The 16,489-nt window shown below is 45.7% G+C and overlaps 1 protein-coding gene across 1 annotated transcript; it reads left to right on the top strand.

Moving 5' to 3' along the window:
- The first annotated feature begins 260 nt into the window (after positions 1-260).
- Positions 261-16,467, top strand: LOC109738810 (probable inactive DNA (cytosine-5)-methyltransferase DRM3). The gene is made up of 10 exons (XM_020297915.4): positions 261-487; positions 576-674; positions 1,465-1,561; positions 1,691-1,737; positions 2,530-2,613; positions 2,697-2,790; positions 3,755-3,852; positions 4,506-4,605; positions 14,561-14,637; positions 14,990-16,467. Exons 1-10 carry the CDS (start codon positions 485-487, stop codon positions 16,232-16,234), a joined length of 1,944 nt encoding a protein of 647 aa, XP_020153504.1. The 5' UTR covers positions 261-484; the 3' UTR covers positions 16,235-16,467.
- The last annotated feature ends 22 nt before the right edge of the window (positions 16,468-16,489 follow it).

Here is a 16,489-nt window from a genome sequence, read left to right as displayed (position 1 = left end):
AGCCAAAGATAGCTTATATGACACTCACGGCTGGGTTTGCCGAGAGGTTTGTCGGAGTGAGGCAAACCTAGGGGGTGTTTGGTTCAGAAGTTTTAGGACTTTTTCTAGTCCCATGGACTAATAAAAAAGACTCTCTAGTAGAGTCTTTTTCTAGTCCCTGTAGAAAAATTTCCTCCCGTTTGGTTCTTAGGGATTTTTTAGGGATTTTTTCTAGTCTCTGGGACTAAAAATCCCTGAACCAAACACCCCCCTCCAACCCCGACATAAAAAAAAAGCTCTCTGGCGGAGTCGTCGCCGCAGGAGGCAGGACCACCTCCAGTCCTCCACTCCGCGATGCGGCGGCTAGGGCTTTGACCGCGTGCCCGTGTCCTGCTCGGCTCCGGCCGACCACCACCTCACTCACCTCACTCCAGTGCTCACCACTCCACTGTCGTCATCACCATTTCTTCCGCAGGGGGTCTCGTCTGAGGCGGATTCGATCGAGATGGTAGCGGCTGGTTCCTCTGTTCACCCGTGTTCCTCTTTCCGCCCGCCCTTGTGCTGACTCGCGCCTTTTCTTGCCACACTAAACGCAGGTCAAGATCGAAGATTGTGATGGGGATGGCGCCGCCGACCCGCCGCAGCCCAATCCGGCTCCGGCACCCGCTGCCGTCAAGGCGGAGGAGGCGATTGATGTATGTGCTATCTGAATGTTGTGGTAAACTACTGTTAATGGATTGGGGAAAAACGGGAGAAGTATGTACTCCCTCCGTCCCAAATTACTTGTCTTAGATTTGTTTAGATGCAGATGTATCTAACGTGTCTAGATACGAATGTACCTAGACAAATTTAAGACAAGTAATTTGGGACGGAGGTAGTATTTGTTTAGTGCGTACTCCCTCTGTAAAGAAATATAACAGCGTTTCGTAATGTACTACATGTGCTTGCTTGTTTAGAGGCATTGTGTAATGAGTGTCAATTGCTGCCTACATGTGCTTGATTTCTAGGTGATTGATTTAATGAATAGGATGTCGGGTCATCTTGCCCTAATTCTGTAATCAATATATTGTGTACTTTTTCTAGTGATGTACATTTGTCTTGGATCTTAAAGTGGTGCTTCTAACTGAACCACCAATGTCAAGTTTCTGTTTTTCTCCGTGGAAACCTTTCACCTGTCCTGTTTTGCTTTCACTTGAACACATGTATCGTAGCGCCAAAACACAAGGAGTTATCATAAATTTGATTCTTGTGTTGGATGTAGTCTGCATTTTAAGATTGGAGCACTAACAGTGATACAGTTGATTTACGGTGTTTAGTATTTGAGAGTAACTAGAATGCTATCTGGACACCTTTTCTATATTGCAAATAGAATCAGAGAATCGCAAATTGGTAGGACTACCACAATTTTGTGACATCGTTCCCTTTTATTGGATTGTTGTTAGTGAAGTTGTAAAAATGACATGATCTTCTTCACTCTTACTCTAGGATGGTCAGCCAGGCTCTTCATCCAGCTATTTAAGGTCACACTTTATTGGTATGGGATTTTCACCAATACTGGTCGACAAAATGCTTCAGAAACATGGTATGCTATAATTTATAAAATATTTTTTATGTGTATAGCGATATGAAACCTTTACAGCAATGAACACACAGTTAACTTAGAGCAAATACCTTTCGATTTATAGACTAACCACACATATCTCCAATACAGGTGATCATGATTCTAACACTATATTGGAGTCACTTTTGTCTCATCATGTAAGTGATTCTGATTTTCCCATGCATTCTCGAGTTGATATGTTGGGACAGTCGTAGTGTTTATGTTCTGCTTTTATAGTAAAATTATCCCTTCTTGAGTCCTCGATTGAGTAGTTTGCTGTTAAAAGTCTACCATGGCCCTTGTGTCCCTATTCCTTTTCATGATCGTGATATACTGATTCTGGATTAAAGAGAAATAGCTGAAAAAATTGTATAGATTGGGAAAAATGTATAGAATGTTAATGATTTCAATATTCCCCCGCAAAAAGAATATACTGAATAATTCTTATTTCCTTAAGATTTTTTTCTTGCACACCAGTATCAGTGCTTGATTGCTACCATCCTGTAAAGATCTTGTACTTCGTATTTTGTGCATCTCATGAACCTTGAAATTATCGTTGTTGATATGTTTGCTTTTGTTTTCTTTTATTTTGTGCAGTTATTCTTTTTTTCTGTATTGTTGCTGGTTGCTAGTGTAACTTTATTTGAGGATATCTAGAAGATAGAACAATGTCTTATTTAGAGGGCTAATTCTGGTCATCAGTGTTTAAGCTTTTGTTTCTTCTATGTGGTTATTCCTTCATTTTTTGTATTGTTGCTAGTCACTAGTGTGAGAACATATACAAGGAGTTAGAATGATGTCTTATTTAGAGGGATATTGGCTGGTGTCGAATCTGGCATTCTCATCTTGCAATTTTCATTAATGGTATTATATGTTGCACATTGTGAAAGAGATCTAAATTCATGCTCTTCATATTTCTCAAATTACCTTGATGCTATATGCCCTCTCAGAATTCCGGGTCTGAATCGTCAAGTTCGTTAGGCAGTCTCTTTGATTCTGACAATGAAGAAAACAGTTCTAAACAAGACATCAAGGTGATTTCCTAGCCATAGTTGTTATCATCATATTCTTCGTTTTGAATTCTTTGGACTAATATTCTGAATGTTCCTAACTTCAGCCGGAGCCAGATTCTTTCTCAGAAAGGAGGTCATATTTACTCCGCACAATGAACTTCTCACAGACGGAAGTCGATTTAGCATTCAACCAATTAGGTTTGTGATTCTGCACTGACTTGTAAACGTAGCAATTTTTTATATATTTACGATTGTGTAGTGGCGCCAAGCTTTTGGTGTTCTCTGTGACAAGAGTGCCACAAAAGCTAAAGACGGGTTCTATAGGATGGTGATTCGACCCGCAATGTTGTATGCCGCTGAGTGTTGGCCGACTAAAAGGCGACATGTTCAACAGTTAGGTGTAGCAGAAATGCGCATGCTGAGATGGATGTGTGGCCACACAAGAAGTGATCAAGTCCGGAATGATGATATACGTGATAGAGTTGGGGTAGCACCGATTGAAGAGAAGCTTGTCCAATATCGTCTGAGATGGTTTGGGCATATACAATATAGGGCCAGTTCTTTGGGGGCTTATGGTTGGCTGTGGAATAAGCTGCACCCTTAATTAGTAGGCTTCTAAAAAAATTGGTTGGGCTTCTAAAATAAGTTGGAGAGGGGGCAGCTTATTTCAAAACCAGGCATAAGCCCCAAAAGAAATGGCCCATGGGCTTCTAGAAGCGCGAGTGCGTAGTGGATGGTTAAAGTGTATAGATAATGTCAAGAGAGGTCAAGGTAGACCAAACTTGACATGGGAGAAGTCCGTAAATATAGATCTGAATCACTAGAATAACACCAAAGAACTAGCCATGGACAGGGGTGCGTGGAAGTTAGCTATCCACGTGCCAGAACCATGAGCTGGTTTCGTGATCTTATGGGTTTCAGCTCTAGCATGTCAGAACCACGAGTTTGTTTCGAGATCTTATGTGTTTCAGCTCTAGCCTACCCCAACTTGTTTGGACTAAAGGCTTTGTTGTTGTATAGGAGTACCAAGAGCACACACAGTCTTATCACAACATCGTTTATTGTAAATATGTATCAAAGTCAATTTAGTAGTGTTTGATATTGATTTTTCTCTCATTATATTCATTATAACAATAGTACTCCAACATATGCTTAATTTTAGGTGAGGATGCACTACTTGATCAGCTTGTAGATTTCATTGTCACTGCTCAGGGAGGAGTATTACCGGGAGATATGGAAAATGGCCATGCTACAAATGAGGTTTTTTTTTCCTTTTCCTTTTGTTTCTCTTTGCTACTTCTACTTCTAAATCTCGATATTTGTAGACATGAAGTATACTTAGAGCTAGCTATTCCATGGGCCCTTTACAATATGGACTACATGAGCAATCAATTATTTTTATAATATGTTCTTTCTGCAAAATTCAATAGTCATTTGCTTTCTACTGTGATTATTGGTTTGAGACTAAAAATAACATATCATCTAACACGGGAAAAGGCTTCCAGCAGGAACTCCATAAATGTGTTTTTGAAGAGACTTCCATATTATCTCTATCAAATAATGAGTACCATCCGTAATTTTGTTATTTCTATTGCAATTCTTTTCTGACGTGCTTGTTTACCGTTGCTTATTTCCATGTGTTCTAGGTTTCCATGTGTATACCCCAAAGAACTTGTTCAATAATCACTATCTACTAGTCTGTATTATATACATTTCCTTTGTTAACAACAATAATAGTCAACGGCTGTAGTATGAAATTTAGACATGATTGCTAACATCTATCGCAGTTATTACCTATGTTTCTAGCTTTTATTTCTTTAACACTTAGTATATGGGATTCTAAATTGCATACAAATGTGAGGACCTTTTAGGCTGAAGGCTACAACTTTTAACTTTAAAACACACTTTTCCAGGTAAAAGCTGAATCATTGTTTGGGGTAATGGATAAAACGCTTCATTTGCTTCAGATGGGTTTTACTGAGGAAGAAGTGTCATTGGCTATTGATAGCTTCGGTAGGTCAAAATTAATAAGTTTTAAAATTATTCAATATATTGTTAGCTTCTAGTACTACTTTTACTAGATATACTCGAATCCTTTAAAAGATTATTTATGATATATGTGCCAATGGATTGCTTACGATACCTGCTTATAACATTTATGCAAACTACACACTATTCATCCTTCTAGCAAGGTGAACCCTATTTGGCACTGCAGGCGCCCGTTATAGGGCATTTTGCTAACGGGCGCCTGCAGCGCTAGGCCGGCCCATCTAGAGTTTTTACCTTCTGTGTTTTAAATCCGCAAAAAAGAAAATGCTCTTATCATGATTCGAACAAGCGACCTCCCTCCCCTAGTTAGGCTGGTCTAACCACCCCGCCAGCGAGAACTGTTAAGATTTAACTTTTTTTTCTTTTATTCTTTCGTTGTCCTTTTTCCTTTTTTTCGTCTTCCCTTTTTCCCTTTACGTTTTTTGTTTTTTCTTCTTCCTGGTTCGATGAATTGTTTGCAAATACATGAACTTTTCTTGATTTGATGATTTTTTTTTCAAAATTATGCACTTTTTTCGAAAATTCATGAACTTTTATCAAAATCCATGATTTTTATTTCAAAATCGATGAACCTTTTATCAAATCTGATGAACTTTTTTGAAATTCAATGATTTTTTTAAAACATTGATGAACTTTTTAAAAAATTGATAAAACCTTTTAAAATTTGATGAACTTTTTCAAATTCAGTTAACATTTTTTCAAATTCTATGAACCTTTTCAAATTTGATGAACTTTTTTTCAAATTTGTGAACTTAGTTCGAAATTTCATGAATTTTTTTCAACTTCATGTTTTTTTAATTCGTGAACTTTTGTTGAATACAACTTCTTTTGATTTCGTGAACTTTTTTTGGATAGATGAACTTTTTTTGAAATCTGACTACTTTAAAATGTTGTTCACTTTTTTTAAGAATTTTTTTTTTCAAAATATATTAAAAAATTCGAAAATCTAAGCTATAAATTAAATCGTACATTTTTTGTGCAACAGATAGCGCGGCTGCCATCATTCTTAAATAATTCGCTATGAATTCAGTCAATAGTGCTAGGGTCCAGTGGTTAGGCGAACATGTATACTAGTGTAGGGGTGAGAGTTTGATTCCTGGTAGTGGCTATCTTTTATATTCTTTTTTTGCGCTATAAAAAAGAATTCAATTTGCGTCGCCTCGCATTCGTGGGCCGGCCCATGAGGGATTGTTGTGAGCGTCAGTTGCCATTCGTGGCGTTGAAGGCGCTGCATAGGAGCACCCTTCTAGCAAGCACTATATGGTGCATGGTTTTTTGTGAAGCATCAACATTTACGTTTTCTCATCCCACGCCAGCTTCTCTCCTCTCCTCCACCTGCCTCCCTCGGTCGTGCTCGCTGGAGCTATCGGGCAAAGCCCCGTGCGATTGCTGGCGAGGGCGGGCTATCGTCTCCTCCGCTGTTACTCTCGGATCCGGGATCCCATGCGACCCAAACCCTAACCCTAGCCTCTGTTGCACTGCCATCAGGTGTTGCTCCTCCCATCGCCTCGTTATGGGTGCCCATCGGCCTGGAGCAGGATGGTCGCGACTAGGAGGACCTTCGATTGCCCTGCTCTGCTCATGGTGTCTTTCCCATCCACCGTGACGTTCCTCCGGTGGACTAGTGGTCGGATCCGGCTAGCCCGATGGCTCGGGTGTCTATTGTGCTGCCTTGATGGCATGGTCGCTTGACATCTAGTCGAGTCTCCAAATCTAGAGGTGCCAGATCTGGAGCCTCCATGGTGTGCTCCCCGTCCATAGTTCGATAGGTGACTAGCTATGTGTTTTCTCCGATGGAGGGGTTGTAACGAGGGCTTGAGTGGATTGGACAGGGGTCGTTGCACGATAGGGTGGCCTGTGCCAGGGAGATGGCCCACGCATGCTCTCCTCGGAGATGGCTCTTGTCGGGGCTCGTTTGTTGGGTTGCCGAAGAGGTGATCTGTGCTTCTGAGGCAAGCTCCTTGTCTACGAGGTTCTGGTTGTTGGGCTTGACAGTGGGTGACAAGCTTCATGCTCTCCCTTGATGTTGGCGATGTTGCTTGTCGGTGCCTATGGAGGATGGGATATCAGCAGAAGCTGTGCAAGGCCTAACATCGTTCTCCTATGAGGTGTTGCTTCCATGCCCCTCCTCTCTAGGTCTTCCAGTATCCTCACCTTTTGCTGCGGTCGCCCTCCTTCATTGTGCCCTTGTGTGGTGCTCTTGCATGTGTGGTGATGTCAATGTTCACTCTAGGACCTTCCTGACGCACAATGTTCCGGGCTTCTTTTAGACGGCGTGCTTCTTGGTTTGGACTAGGGGTGGATTAACGAGCTACTCGGTGTTAAGCTCATTAACAAGCAAAAAACTTTGACCGGCTCTGTTCATCTGATGCTCATTAAGCTCTTGAACTCTCACACTAGGTCATGAGTACTCAGTATATACACACATACATGTGCAGTATAGATGCAGAAAGCCCCTTATAGAATGTAGAAAAACACAAAGGATACACGGCTAAATGTATATAACTCTATGTTATGACCGGCATATACTACAGCCCAGGTAGTTAGGGGCCTGGCCCAGTTATCTTATCGTTATTAGGGGCTTAGCCCAGTTATCGTATTTGGAGATTATATAAACTCATGTGATGACTCGTTTGAAGTTAAGCAGAAGCAATCATATTTGCTCGGCTTCCTGAAGGGAGCCTGGAGACCTAACCCTAGCCGCCGCGTCCTGCGCCCTCTCTCTCTCTCTTGCGACGGCGCCCCAGCGTCGGCGACCTCGCCTTCCTCCACGCCAAGCCCCCTTCGACCCCTACAACCTACGAGCTAGACTTGGTAGGATCTTAGATCCTATCAATCTGGTATCAGGTGTCTCAGGCTCGATCATGTCCGCGCCACCGCCCACCTCCTCCCTTCCGCTACCGATCGCCTCTTCGTCGCCGATGACCACCGCGGCCAGCACGCCGTCCCTAACCGGGCCGGTCTCCTCCGCCCCCTGGACGCCACCCGCGCCCGCCCTCGCCGTGCTCACCCCGGAGGAGATGACGACGGCGCTCCGGGACCTGACTCAGGCGGTCCAGGGCATCCGCACCTTCCTCGCGGGGCACTATTGGCTGCAGCCGCCCGCCCCCGTCACCACCATCGCGGGGCCGCAGCCGCTTCCGTGGCATCCGCCACCACCGGCGACCTCCGTCGCATCCATAATGCCGCTGCCACAGCAGCAGCCGCCGCCGCCGCCACCACCGGCGATCTCGGTGCCGGGCCTTTCGTCGACGGTGCCCGGGGTGCCCATCCACCAGGTCCATTTTCCCTCGTCGCCATCTCCGCTACCGGCCTGGCTCGCCGGGTCCATCGAGCCGGTCTACATGATGGCCTCAGGACAGCCGCACGTGCTGTCACCGCCGGCGCCGCCCCCGACCATGCAGTTCGGCGGGTCCTCGGGTGCCGCGGGTCCCTATGATGGTGTGGACGGTCCCCTTTTCCATGGCGGTACTCTACAGCCTGCACACTCGGCGCCGTCGCCCTCGCTGTTCCACGCGGATGACACATACCCGCCTGTCGTCCACGCCCAGCCATCGCCGAGATTCTTCAAGCTGGAGTTCGCGACCTACGACGGCACCGTCGACCCACTGAATTGGCTCAACCAATGCGATCAATTTTTCAGGGGGCAGCGCACGCTCGCGTCCGACCGCACCTGGATCGCCTCCTATCATCTGCGAGGCGCCGCCCAGACGTGGTATTACGCCCTCGAGCAGGGCGAGGGCGGCATGCCACCATGGGAGCGTTTCCGCGATCTGTGCCTCTTGCGCTTTGGTCCGCCTATACGCGGGAGCCGTCTGGCGGAGCTTGGGCGCCTTTCGTTCCTTACCACAGTGCAAGACTTCGCCGACCGCTTCCAGGCACTGGCGTGCCACGCCCCCGGCGTTTCGGCTCGTCAGCGGGGCTCTTCGTCGGCGGCCTACCGGACCACATCCGCGTGGACGTGGAGATGCGCGGGCCACAGGACCTCCAGACGGCCATGTACTACGCCCACGCTTTCGAGCGCCGCGCGGTGGCCATCCAGCAGGCGTCACCGCCCCGGGCCACTGGGCCGCCACCCTGGCCGGAAGTTCCCGCGCAGGGTCGGCCTGCTCAGGCTTCCGCGTCGCCCCTCGCCGTGACCGCGGCGCGCCCGTTCCGCCGGCTCACCCGGCCGAGCAACTCGAGCGTCGCCGCCAAGGGTTGTGCTTCAACTGCGACGAGCCCTACGTGCCCGGCCACGTCTGCCCACGACTCTTCTACCTGGAGGCTGCGGACTACATTGAGGAGGACACCGCCGCCGCCGGGCTCGGCGACCTGCCCGCCCCAGCTGACGCGGAGGTGTTTAGCGCCTGTTGATCACCTCGAGGAGTTCCGCAAGCGCTTCTCCGCCTTCCAGCTCGAGGACGAGCTGTTTGTGCAGGCGGGGAGAGATGTTATGACCGGCATATACTACAGCCCAGGCAGTTAGGGGCATGGCCCAGTTATCTTATCGTTATTAGGGGTTTAGCCCAATTATCATATTTGGAGATTATATAAACTCATGTAAGGACTCGTTTGAAGTTAAGCAGAAGCAATCATATTTGCTTGGCTTCCTGAAGGGAGCCGGGAGACCTAACCCTAGCCGCCGCGTCCTGCGCCCTCTCTCTCTCGCGCGACGGTGCCCCAGCGCCGGCGACCTCGCCTTCCTCCACGCCAAGCCCCCTTCCACCCCTACAACCTACGAGCTAGACCTGGTAGGATCTCAGATCCTATCACTCTAACACCCCCCCCCCTCTCCTCAAACTCATGGTGGTTCAACAAAGTGAGTTTAGATAGAAGTCATGTTGTGCTCTAGTATGAGCCTTTGTAAAGGAATCCGCCAATTGTAACTCTGAAGGCATTTTTGTACCGAAGAGCAATAAATTGATCCTGCACACCAGCGCGCACAAAAGAAGCACGAAAACCAATATGCTTGGTGAGCTCATGCTTCACAGGGTCATTCGCAATACTAACAACACTTGTACTGTCAAACAAGAGCAGAGTAGGTGTAGTGATAGAAACGTAAGAAGCATCAATACGAGTACGGGGACACGAGATTCAACATTTTCCAAAAACAACCATTTGGTAATATGGCAGGATATGTAAGTATTTAGAAAAATAAATGGCATGCAACAAAGATTAAATGATAATTTCGGATGAGAGAATTTTTTATTTAAGAGTTTTGCATATATATTGCCCCATTTTCAGTGATGCAAGGTTGTGAGCAGTCCATTCACGTAAGAAGACCCTCCACCAAAAGCCCATGTACATGTAATCCTCCACTCAAAGCCCATATAAAGTCCAACCTTTGAAAACCTAGGCTAGGTCAGCTTTTCTAGCCCTTCCTATTCCCATGCTCTTTCTCCACTTCCTCTAGCCGCCAAAGAAGTGCAGAACATGAGATGCGCCTGTACCTTCTTGCTTGTCGACAACTTGCATCCCCATCTTCCCTTGTGCCTGAATCTTCTTCCTCGCCGCAGGCCGCAATCCCCATCTTTCTAGAGCTTCTTCCTCACCGGCAGCCACCTTCCCATCTTCCACTCTGCCTGGCTCTTTCTCACCAGCGGCTAACGTTCCCATCTCCCCCATGCCATATTTGTCCAGTATCCCTGATGTACCCCTTTTTTCTTTTATTTCTTTTATAAACCCAAAAGGGAAGGGATATTGCTGGATACGTGTCGTGTCCGCGCCCTGTGTCCCGTAGTTACTAGGATGGCTATTCGGCTATATTAGTCGTGTCCATGCTTTTTAGACAGAAACACCAAATTCCCGAAGTAACCACCGTAACCACGTCACCACTGCTGTCAAAAGAGCTTGAGCTCGCAACTCAGCCTGTACACTCGAATGGGAAACTGTAGTCTGTTTCTTCATCTTCAAGGCAGTGAAAGAACCACCAAGAAAAACACTAGCCCAGGGTGACTAGTCCATGTAGCATCTGAATAGGCCTGAAGCTGTAATGAACTCGAGCAGAGAAAGAACATACGGTGAGAGATTGTGCCCCGAAGATATTGGAGAACAAGAGGGAGGTGACTAGTGAAGTGGGAGCAGAGACAAACAGACTCAAAAGTATGGACATGATAGGAGATATCCGGATGAGTGACAACTAGATGGACACTGCTCCCAACAAGACGGCGATAATGCGTCAGATCAAACAAGGGTCACCATCAGAAGCACGGAGGTGAACATTGAGCTCCATGGGGTCTCAACAGTGCGCTCACCAGTAACAACAGCATGAGCAAGGAGATCCTGGATATATTTTTCTTTGGAAATAAAGAAGTCATCAGAGGTAGAAGAAACCTTGATTCGAAGAAAGTAGTGAAGTGTGCAAAGATAAGAATGAGAAACTGCTCACATGCCTTCACAAAGGCAATGTACTCAGGGTCGTCGCTAGTGATGATCATGTCATCAACATCAACATATAGAAGAGGAGTCCGATCACGAGCAGAGAGGCAGACAAACGACGCATGATCATGAGCACTTACCAGAAAACCAGCAACAATTACCATAGAGGCGAAATGCTCAAACCGGGCACGAGGGGCTTGCTTAAGGCCATAGAGAGAGGGATGAAGATGGCAGACCATGCCATTAGGAACAAAATATCCAAGTGGTGGCTGCATGTAAATCTCCTTACAGAATTCACCATTAAGAAAGGCATTCTTAACATCAAGCTGAGGCCACGACAAGAATTGTGCCAACAATGGTCATATGGGCCACAAGAGCAAAAGTCTCATCGTAATGACGATCATGATCCTGCTGAAAGCCACAAGCCACAAGACGAGCTTTGTACAAGTGATGGGACGAACACAAGAAGGAAGAGAAACAAGATCCCATGTGCTGGTGCGCTCAAGAGCGGGAATCTCCTATGCCATCGCAAGCTGCCATTCGGGATGAACAACTGTATCATGATAAGAAGTTGGCTCAAGGACAACAATGTTAGAAAAACCATTGGGTCAACAGGCGGATGCGGGTGATGGCGTAAGGCATAAGTAGGCTGAGACGAGGAAGAGGGTACATCAGAAGTAGATGGCTCATTGGTAGTCATCCACAACACGTGTACGATGAGTATAATAGTGAGGAAAAAAGGGAAGAATACGAGCACACACCGTCGTATAGACTCAAGTGATAGAGATGGGGAAGCCACAGGGGATGAAGGTGCAGAATCATGTGACATGTGAGGTGAGGAAACCCTAGGAGATGGCAGCATCGGATCTGCATCAGTCGAAGAAGCAGGAACAATGGGATGGGTGGACAAGGGCTCAACATGAGTGATAGAGGTGTGTTGGGAAAAGTGAGGAAAGATAAAGATGGACGTGGGTAGAAGGGACAAGACTCATCAAAATTGAAAATTCACATCTTGGAAACACGCATTCGACGACCGACAAGATCCCAACAACAATAGCAAAGACTGAATGGTTAGTTTGGTGCGTTCATTGGGGGCAAGAAGAACATAGCAAAGACAACCAAACAAAGAAGCGTCAAATAATCAGGAGAGCGATCAAAAAGACCCCCGAAAGGAATGCCGCCCTATTGAGCAAAGCATGTTGAATGTTGCTAAGATAGCTGGGACTGGAGGGAACCTTAGCCCAAAAGTGGGGCAAAAGAGAGGTGGCGATCATCAACACACGAGTCGTCTCAAGAAGGCGATGATGCTTGTGCTCAGCCACACCATTATGAGCATGAGCACCACGACAAGAGAACCGAGCAAGAGTACCCTGCCCAGCAAGGACTCCACACAACATCTTGGAGATATACTCTGTAGAAAAATCAGCCGGAACACACAAATAGGCGTAGAGAACTGAGTGTGAACCATGGCAGCAAAACGCTTATATATAGATAGATAAGACATAAAATATATCCAGGTGTGTCGAGAGAAATCCTTGTATATATAATATAGTAGTGACCGCCCCTTTTGAGGCAAAGGGAGCTGGACCCTATACATCAGAATGAACATGGTCGAAAGGACCCTGAAACAGAGTCCCGCTATGAGGATAAGGCAACTGGACTTGTTTACCAAGTCGGCAACCCTCATAGTCTAAAGACACACCGTCGGAGACAAATCCAAGAAAACCATGTGGAACTAAGGATGAGAGACGAGAGCCACACAAGTGACCAACACGATGATGCCACTATTGACAACCATGGGTAGACAAGGCAACATAGGCGGAGAGACTGGCGGAAACAGAGATTGGGGATTGGAGGAGAGGTGGCGGCCAGTGGAAGACGACAACAGCTAGGCAGCGGCCAGAGGCAAAAGCGTCGGGAGCAGCGCAACCGTTGAAGAGGAGGAAGCGGCGACACAAGATGGGCTCAAGCACAGGTTGCACGTGGGAAATTTTTTGGGGTCTCTAATACCATGTTAGGAAATATGCCACTTATATTTCCAGGTGGCCATAGGCCAGTATATATACACGTACATGTGCAATACAATATGCAGAAAGCCCCTCATAGAATGGGGAAAATACAAAGTATACACAGCTAAATATATATAACTCTAACAGTTAATAGGCATTACCCCCTTTTGATTCAGCTACAATGTGTTTTTATGAAGGAAGAAAGTGACCACATGTGGAGGTACACTAGTCCTCGATGTGCTGGGTTCAAGGGAAAAAATAGCGTGATATACAAAATAGCGTCGCCCCTTTAAATTACGCTATTAGCGAGACATCGTACACTGATTTATTTAGTGAGACAGTTCTCTACACGCTATAGCACGCTATTTTTTTCCAGTGGTTGGGTTAGGTTGATTAGGTGGAATAGAAGGGTTGAGGTGCCACAAAATGTAGTAACTTAACACAAGAATACATGTTGTGTTGTATTAACAAGCTTAATGAGCTACTCATGAAACTCGTTAGGTCACTTGTTAAGCTTAACGAGCTAAAACCAGTGATTGGTTCTGTTCATTAAGAAGCGAGCTATGAGCTTCACGAGTCGATCTATCGAGCATTCATTAAGCTCGCAAGCTACGAGCTTTTCGTCTACCCCTAGTTTGGACGGCCATTACAGCACCAAGGGGGTTGTTGGGATCAGCGTCATGCCACAAGGGTTGTCGGAGGTATCATCTACTTGCCAAGGTCCATTGGGTTGGAGGCTTGGGTGCCGGTGAATGCCTTGCATGACCATGTTCATGTCTGACGACGACGTCCACAGACGCCATTCTTCTCCTTGAAGGCACCGCTCCATTTACCTCTCCTTCAAACTGCTCGTATCATGTACCACCTGGCCTGTCACTAGGTGTGCACCTTGGGGGTGGTGTCCCGCTGGGCGTTGCGTGTCGAGGCACTCTAGGAAGATTTACGGTTGTCGTCAGGATCAAGCAAGCACCTTTTGTTCATGTGCTTAGCTTAGCTTTGCTTAGTTCCGGTTTACTGGTCTCTTGTTTGGCCTTATTTGTGCTTCTCTTGTATAGCTGAAATCATCACCAGGGTTGGTGTGTGTGTGTGTGTCATGGATTATGAGTCCAAGGACTAGTCTATGAGTCTTAACTCCAGGGCCGACTACACTTCAGTGTCGACTAGTCTATGAGTCGCAACTTTAGTGTCGACTACTCACGCTTAGTCTACGAGTCTCAACCTCAGGACGACTCGTCGACTCATCTGACTCGTAAACCTTGGTGTGTGTGTGTGTGTGTGTGGCTTGGTTGGGCGCTTTATCTATAAACCGGGGCAAAAGCCGTTTTCGTTAATACTGACATTATCAGATGCTAATTTTAGCTCCCAGGCACACTTCGGCAGAACTTATGAAACGTGATGTTAGGACAAAAGCACAGTTGTAATCCACATATTTTAATGTACCAATCTGACATTTTTAAGCTGACGAGTATATTGTGGTCTACTGCTGTTAGACTGTTTTGGTGAGTTCCTACAAACAATCCTTTAAGTGTCATGTTTCCTACTCTTTTCAGGTCAGGAAGCAGCGGTTCAGGAGCTTGCTGACTCAATTTTTGCAAGACGTATTGCCAGTACCATTGAGCAGAAACAGGTAACTGATTGACATCCATTTCTCACTGCTACAGACTTTGTGTGGTGAATTTGACAGACATGTTGTTTTAGATTTTTGCTAGAAGTCATCTTGTATACAGTAGGGCCGTGTAGCATATATGGCAAGGTTATAGGTTAGATCAGCTGTTTACATAAACGTTCCTGTGATGTTCTTTCTGATGTTTCCAGTTGCTTTCCTAGGTTTTGTTTCATGATTTACGAAACATATAACTCTGTAATCATTGACTTCAGTGCTCGTATGTTCCTATAACTCTTATGTATGTGGCATATATATTTAAATCCAATTAATAACCACTCTCATTTCTAATCTGGCCTCTTATGTTCTATTGTAGGTGAAAATTGAGTCTGAATTTCTAGGGGAGCAAGGGGAGCAAGAAACTGAATATTCAACATATCATCAGAGGTTGAACTATTATGATGATGACGATGACAACAAAAGAGTTAAAAAGGCCAAGCATATATTCAGAGATGATAGAGGAGCCTCAAGTAGTCATGCTGTCAATCAACCTACTCCGTGGTTAAGTGGCGGTGTTGGGTCAGCTGGTGATGGTTATTTGAAGGAAGAAGATTATGAAATGACATTGGGCCCTCGTGCAAATGTCTCTGGTGAGCTTGCCAAGCCTCCCTTCTTCCTCTATGGAAATGTTGTTAACATCACCAAAGATGCGTGGTCTGAAATATCGGGTTTCTTGTCCGGTGTGCGGCCCGAGTTTATAAATAGTCAGCTTTTCTCGGCTTTGATGCGAAGGGAAGGTTACCTTCATAACCTTCCAACAGAGAGAAGGCATGTTGTGGTTCCGAAGTCACCAATGACAATTGAGGATGCAGTGCCTTCCACAAGACATTACTGGCCCACATGGGATACCAGAAAACATATTGGTAGTGTTACTTCAGAGGTGGCAGGAATTGAACAACTTTGTGAGATGTTGGGAAAGACCATAAAAGATTCACGAGGACTTCTTTCAGAAGAAAAACGAGCGCAGATCTTGCACCAATGCAAGATGGCAAATCTTATCTGGATTGGTCAAGACCGGCTAGGCCCTCTGCAGCCAAATCAAATGGAGCGGATATTAGGTTACCCATCAAACCATACAAATCTGTTTGGTCTAAACCCACCGGACAGGATTGCTGCTATGAAATACGCTTTTCAAACGGACACCATTGCTTATCTTTTGTCAGTTCTAAAAGACATCTATCCAGATGGTTTGAGGGTACTATCCATCTATAGTGGAGTTGGGGGTGCAGAAATTGCGCTGCATCGTCTCGGTATTCCACTAAAGTGTGTAGTGTCTGTTGAAGAGTCTGATGTGAACAGGAAAATTCTGAAAAGATGGTGGGCAAAAACAGAGCAGAGCGGAGTTCTGAGACAACTAAATGGCATATGGAAGCTAAAGACCGATGCACTTGAGGACCTATTTAAGGAATTTGGTGGCTTTGACTTAGTTGTTGGCGGAAATTACAGTTCATATAGAGGTGGGACGACAGTAAATGCAACTATGGGGATGGACTCCAGTAAATACTTTGAGTACGTTCGTGTTCTTCAAAGAGTGAGAAGTATGCAGCACTTTTATAAGTAGTTATTGCCTGACATAATTATGTCCTTCACCATCTATCTTCGACAAGGGATGGCGCAGCGTTATGAGACTTGTAAATGGTAGGATGGAGACGTACGCTTTGTTGACAGCTAGAGAACTTTGTGCTGTCTCTTTATCCAGCTAGAGAACTTTCTACTGTCTCTTTATCACTGCATGATGAGTTCAACTATCCTTCTGTTCCTGGTTAATTAGCTGCATATCACTGTAACTATTAATCGGTGCGCACGAGTTATCCTT

This window comes from Aegilops tauschii, chromosome 5 (genome assembly GCF_002575655.3).
Source record: "Aegilops tauschii subsp. strangulata cultivar AL8/78 chromosome 5, Aet v6.0, whole genome shotgun sequence".
Taxonomy (NCBI): Eukaryota; Viridiplantae; Streptophyta; class Magnoliopsida; order Poales; family Poaceae; genus Aegilops; species Aegilops tauschii.
Note: the sequence above shows the minus strand (reverse complement) of the source record. Positions and strands in the feature narration are given on the sequence as shown.

Bases quoted from the DNA above. Each gene is read 5' to 3' on its own strand.
- LOC109738810 (XM_020297915.4), top strand. The intron at 4,606-14,560 runs GTAGGTCAAAAT...TACTCTTTTCAG, and splicing joins ATTGGCTATTGATAGCTTCG to GTCAGGAAGCAGCGGTTCAG. The intron at 14,638-14,989 runs GTAACTGATTGA...GTTCTATTGTAG, and splicing joins GTACCATTGAGCAGAAACAG to GTGAAAATTGAGTCTGAATT.